The 6,504-nt window shown below is 35.6% G+C and overlaps 1 protein-coding gene across 1 annotated transcript; it reads left to right on the top strand.

Annotated features, from left to right (window-relative positions):
- Positions 1-5,108: 5,108 nt before the first annotated feature.
- Positions 5,109-5,912, top strand: LOC111395248 (dof zinc finger protein DOF3.1-like). Its single transcript, XM_023021233.1, has one exon. It carries the CDS (start codon positions 5,109-5,111, stop codon positions 5,910-5,912), a length of 804 nt encoding a protein of 267 aa, XP_022877001.1.
- The last annotated feature ends 592 nt before the right edge of the window (positions 5,913-6,504 follow it).

Here is a 6,504-nt window from a genome sequence, read left to right on the forward strand (position 1 = left end):
CTCTCTCTCTCTCTCTCTCTCTCTCTCTCTCTCTCTCTCTCTCTCTCTCTCTCTTATTACATAATTCGAATTCCATACGAAACTATTAAATTAAAGTGAATTTATTTTATGTAGGACGATAATCTCAATTCACTTAAATCTATTACTTGTTAATGATTCCATACGCTTGTAGGTTTCGCACGAACAATATCTTTTCAACATCTGGTGCCTCGATATTGATAAGAGCCAAACTATTTTACTTTGACCTCCACACAACATAATACTTTGGAAAATGGGAGAAACCGTCCAATTGTCAAAATCTAGTAATTCAAAAGTTTAGCCCTAGCAATAGCGAAGAATCAAAATTCTTCATTTCACATAAACATGAATCTCGGACATAGCGAACTAATGTTACCTAATGAAATAATTATTTATCGACTAGAGCTTCATGTCAACCAAATTATTGTCCAGTGGACTCTTTATTGCATGCTCATGTGTCCTTGCATACTTAGAATTAGGTCATCGAGGTAAAAAAAAAATGTACAGTTGAAGAATGCATAACCATAACACTAGCTAAAACCGAAACTCAAGGCATCAGCCATGAAAAGGTTCGAAGTCCTTGGATGAGCCGCAAATATGAGCAGAAACAGTAGCACAAATTCTAACACAATCAACATAGAGTTATTCTTATTGGACAGGGCCACATAGGCCATGTCCATCCAGGGGCAATATGCTGCCTCCTATTTGTCGGGTATCTGCACGGGTCAACGAAACCCCTGTGCATATAGCAGAACTCATCAACATATACTTTAATGCAACAAACTTATGCATGAACAAAATGAATTACTTGGCTAATATTAAAAAAGCATAAAGTTAACAAAAATCTTAAAAATTGGACAAAATCATGAATTCTAAAATAATGACGAGGGAACTTCAACTCATAAAAATGATCAAAAAGATCCTAAGTCTACAAAATTGGCAATTTGTACAACTAAAAGAGGGTTGAAAATCTAAGATTTCTTCAATCTCTATAAAGCCACCTCGGATCAAAATAAAGTTAAAAACTTCCCTTCTCAAAAATTCAAATATTCTCTGATCGAAGGATAATCATAAACTTCATATGTCTTCTTTTCTACAACCTTTGGCTCCTAAACACATCCACCCCCCCAAGGGGCCAAAATTTGTGCCAAAATTTCGACCGAAACTTGAAAGTTGGATTTCAAAAATAATTTTTATTTTTTGAGGTCAACAAATATCAATAATTTGAGATGAAATAATCCGTATGTCATAATTGCAGAAATGTGATGAAATTCATCAATTCCTCTTTCCATGAAGCCCCCAAAGTTATCAGTTTGAGTTATTGTGGCATTATCTTATCTTAATAGAACTTTATCGAAATTTAATTATAATTATGTACAACAGCAAACTAGAGAAAATTAAATCTATCATAATACAAAAATGACTTAGTGATTAAAATCTTATTATGATTACAATAATCGACTTGGCGAGTCAAACTGTTGGGGAATTAAATGTTATCATAATAAACTAGAGGTGAAAGGAGCGAAAATATAGCTGAAATATATTTACAAATCAATTTCTAGCAGAAAAAGTTATGCTCCAAACTTTTAGCCTCAACTTAAGACCCATTTTTCGAATAGCAAATGTTTGAATTAGAAAAATTGTATTTATAAGAATAGTAGCTGTTTGAGTAGCTTTTCAATACACTTTGAATCATCTCAATCAGATATTGGCTTAGGAATGGATCCATGTCATGGTTAGGATAAAATTAATTTGTCTTGGAAAAGAAAGTTAAATACATTAGCTTTATCGAATGTCCTGAACGCATGAACCGAATTAGATTACAAATAAAGAATTGAAATAGATAGCAATAGGTGGATTCGAAATTTAATACAATCGTCCATAATTTGATAAAATCATATTTTTACAGCTTTCTTAGATTAATTTAGCATATATCAAATCAAACTCTCTCTCTCTCTCTCTCTCTCATCACATAATTTGAATTCCATAAGAAATTATTAAACTTAAATTGAATTTATTCTATGTAAGATGATACTCTCAATTCACTCAAATCTATTACTTGTTAACGATTCCATACGCTTGTAGGTTTCACACGAACAATATCTTTTCAACATCTGGTGCCTCGATATTGATAAGAGCCAAACTATTTTACTTTGACCTCCACACAACATAATACTTTGGAAAATGGGAGAAATCGTCCAATTGTCAAAATCTAGTAATTCAAAAGTTTAGCCCTAGCAATAGCGAAGAATCAAAATTCTTCATGTCACATAAACATGAATCTCGGACATAGCGAACTAATGTTACCTAATGAAATAATTATTTATCCACCAGAGCTTCATGTCAACCAAATTATTGTCCAGTGGACTAGATGTCAACCAAAAAAGTGTTATATTGCATGCTCATGTGTCGTCGAGGTAAAAAATATACAATTGAAGAATGCATAACCATAACACTAGCTAAAAGCACAACTCAAGGCACCAGCCATGAAAAGGTCCAAAGTCCTTAGATGAGCTGCAAATATGAGCAGAAACAGTAGTACAAATTCTAACACAATAAACATAGAGTTATTCTTATTGGACAGGGCCACATAGGCCATGTCCATCCAGGGGACAACGTGGCACTTCCTATTTGTCAGGTATCTACACCGGTCCACGTAAGCCCTGTCCATATAGCAGAACTCATCAACATATACTTTAGTGCAACAACTTATGCATGAACAAAATGAATTACTTGACTAATATTTTCAAAAGCATAAAGTTAACAAAATCTTAAAAATTGGACATAATCATGAATTCTAAAATAATGGCGAGGGAACTTCCACTCATAAAAATGATAAAAAAGATCCTAAGTCTACAGAAATGGCAATTTGTACAACTAAAAGAGGGTTGAAAATCTAAAATTTCTTCAATCTCTATGAAGTCACCTCAAATCAAAATAAAGTTAAAAACTTCCCTTCTCCAAAATTCAAATATTCTCTGATCGAAAGACAACTATAAACTTCATTTGTCTTCTTTCTACGAGCCCTTTGGCTCCTAAACACATCCAACCCCCCCCCCCCCCCCCCCCACGCCCATCCCTAAATACAAATGAGTGTCCCGTCCCATCCCACCCCAAGGGGCCAAAACTTGTGCCAAATTTCGACAGAAACTTGAAAGTTGGATTTTAAAGATAGTTTTTATTTTTTGACGTCAACAAATATCAATAACTTGAGATGAAATCATTTGTATGTCATAATTGTAGAATGTAACGAAATTCATCAATTCCTCTTTCCATGAAGGCCCAAAAGTCATCAGTTTGAGTTATTGTGGCATTATTTTATCTTAATAGAACTTTATCGAAATATAATTATAATTATGTACAACAACAAACTAGAGAAATTAAATATATCATAATAAAAAAATGACTTAGTGATTAAAATCTGATTATTATTACAATAATTGACTTGGCGAGTCAAATTGGTGGGGAATTAATTTTTATCATAATAAGCGTGTTAAATTTGATTGTTAATAAAAAATCTACTTGGCGAGTCAAACAGGTGGAGAATTAAATATTATCATAATTACAATAACCGTCATAGCAAATAAACATGAATACGATTATAATAATTTGACTAGACGAGTTAAACTGGCTGAGAATTAAATGTTATCATAAATATTGTAACCGACTTAATGAATTAAATCTGACTATGATTACAATAATCGACTTGACAAGTCAAATGATGAATATAACGTTTTAAAATTTAAAATAAGCTTGTTTTTCATTTTTCTCTTTTTGATGGTGTTACCTTGCAACTCGGAACACTCGTTTTCTGTTTGAAGATATATGTTTTAGTCTATTTCATGTCCAGAATTTCATGGTCCCTGTATTTAGAGCACGCCAAGTTACAACCTGGTTGGACGTACAATAAACTTGATAAATTTGAACATTAATTTGATAAATGAATATACTGTTAAAAAGAATAATTCATACAATAAACCGACAAACAGAGATTATTCTTGTAGATTAATTCCTAGTTAAGTGGGTTTTCTTGTCTTTTTGTTAAAATGACTGTTCTTGGAAATAAGAATGGGCGGCTTCCAACTGATGTCAGAAAGAACACAGAAAGTCAGAAATATTAGAATAGCATCCTCAAGATAGAGAATGAAACAAGAGATAAAAGAAGAATAGAGGGTATTATCTAACCTAGTGAAGGACAAGGCTGAATTTGACAGCCACCACCGACATCCAACGGTCAGTCTACAGCCAGTGCCGGCGCCGGCGACGACTTTGCTGAGTTGACAAATTCCATTCTACCCTACCCTACTCTACCCTTCCCTAAGCACTATTGTTTTCTTGATTATGTTTTTTTGGGGTCAATGAGTTATCTGTGCATGTTTTAGTCCATTTTCAATTACGGAGACCTGCGGCTGCGATTACTGATCAAGGCTGCAAAAGAGAAATTTATTTGCTTCTTTCGTTAGGGTGTGATTATACATAAAGAAAAAGAAGTCCCCTTTTTTTCCTCCACTACGCCAGTTAACAGAATCTGTACACTGCTTGTCGATTCTTCGGGAGAAATAAAGATAAAATTAATGAGCGAGCTTCTCTGTCACAGCCTAGTTCTATTTTCTGAAGTTGAAGGATGTAAAAGAGTAGGTGGCTGTTCTCTCTTTTAATTCTCTCTCTATACATGCACCAACCTTAACTTCTGTCTTTGCCTGCATTAAACCTCATTTAGGGCATGAAATCTCAGTAGATTTTGTGGATTTGGATAGATAGTGCAAGAAAAAATTAGGTTTTAAATTTCACTTAATATTTTGAATACTAGAAAACCCCTTGTTTAATTTTATGGTGGATAGGTAGAGAAGAAATAAAATCTCATGCACCATTTTTCACGCTGTATGCATCTGATTCTCATAATCCCGTCAGATTGCTTACATATATCAGTAGCGTTGAATAATATCAGCTAAACACGCATGCAGTTAAAGCGTCCACACCCAAATTCTGTCACAATTCACAAGCCAAAACAAAGACTTTTACCTATATATAAAGAACTGTACCCACAGCCAAATCATCCATAAAAAAAGGTGAGAAGGAGAGAAATATATATGGAGGCTCATGGGAGAGGAGAATGGCAAGAAGATCGGCAAAATCAACGAGGAGTGAAGCTACCGGAGGCTCAGATGTCTCGCCACCAACCTCCGCCGCCACAAAGATGCCCTAGGTGTGATTCGGACAGCACAAAGTTCTGCTACTTTAACAATTACAGCCTTTCTCAACCGCGTTACTTCTGTAAGGCTTGCAGAAGGTACTGGACTCAGGGGGGGACCTTGAGGAATGTCCCCGTTGGTGGTGGGTGCAGGAAGAACAAGAGGAGCAAAGCCCCGTCATCGTCGTCTTCGAGCGGCGGTGAGAGGGCAATGACTCAACCTCTAATACCAGCAGTTCCAACGCCACCAGCGCTTCCACAGCAGAATTTTACAGGTATGGTGGGTGGGGTTTCGGGGAATTCTGGGATATCGCCTGGGAACCAATCTGTGAGGGCCTTGCCTTCGATGGGTCCCTTCTATTCTGGGGGAGAATTCTTGTCTACTTTGGCTTCCATGCGATCCCTTAATCAGCAGCCAAGAATCAATCAATTGCCAGTGAATTTGGATGGTGGCCACTATTTTGGTGGAGGTGCGAACACGGCACTTCTGCAGGGGCTGAATCTTCCTGCGGGACAGATCCAGCCTCAGAATGAAACATTGGCATCACAGCAATACGTGATTCCGTCAAGGCCCCTTAGTTCTTGGAATCCAAACTTCGTCAGCAACGCCACTGCTGGAACCACCAACAACAGCGGCGGAATGGATTCATCGATCAATCGTTATCAGTGGCCCGATAATCTTCCTGGATATCCGCCTAAGTGAATTTTACTAATTCCATGCTACCATCTCGTGACTCTATACCTATGTACACAACGAAAACAGAAAATTTCCCTAATGTTTTGATGGTTAAATAATGGGTTTCTTTGTATATGACTTGATTAATTTTGTTTAGAATCGATATAGTTTTCTAGTTTCAAATTGTATGGAAAGAAACTACATGCATATATGTATATATATGTATGTATGAAATATACAATGTGTTGTTACCTTCTTTATTATAGAGAATATGAGTTGGGTTAGGTTTTCCAACTTTTTGATCAAAAGTTAATCGAGTTAATGTTTATGCCATTTGCTTTTATAGCTTTAAATCGATTTTAACCAAAGAAAAGGAGTTGCTTTATTCATGATCTTGTTTACTAGGGTTTACAGACCATAAAGAGTCTAAAAATCAGCACAATATGTATAGAGCAAGTTAAAATTTCTGGTATAAAGCTTTTATGGGATTACGATGGTTCCATTAAATTGTAAATTTCATCTCTCTGTCTTCCCCCGCGGCCAAAGTTATATGGTAGTACGTGCTTAGAAACAGAATATTACTTATGATATGAAAAGTTGATAAATGCTTGCAAACTTT

This window comes from Olea europaea, chromosome 6, assembly GCF_002742605.1.
Source record: "Olea europaea var. sylvestris chromosome 6, O_europaea_v1, whole genome shotgun sequence".
Taxonomy (NCBI): domain Eukaryota; kingdom Viridiplantae; phylum Streptophyta; class Magnoliopsida; order Lamiales; family Oleaceae; genus Olea; species Olea europaea.

Coding starts and splice junctions, on each gene's coding strand:
- LOC111395248 (XM_023021233.1), top strand. CDS start 5,109: ATGGAGGCTCATGGGAGAGGAGAATGGCAAGAAGATCGGCAAAATCAA.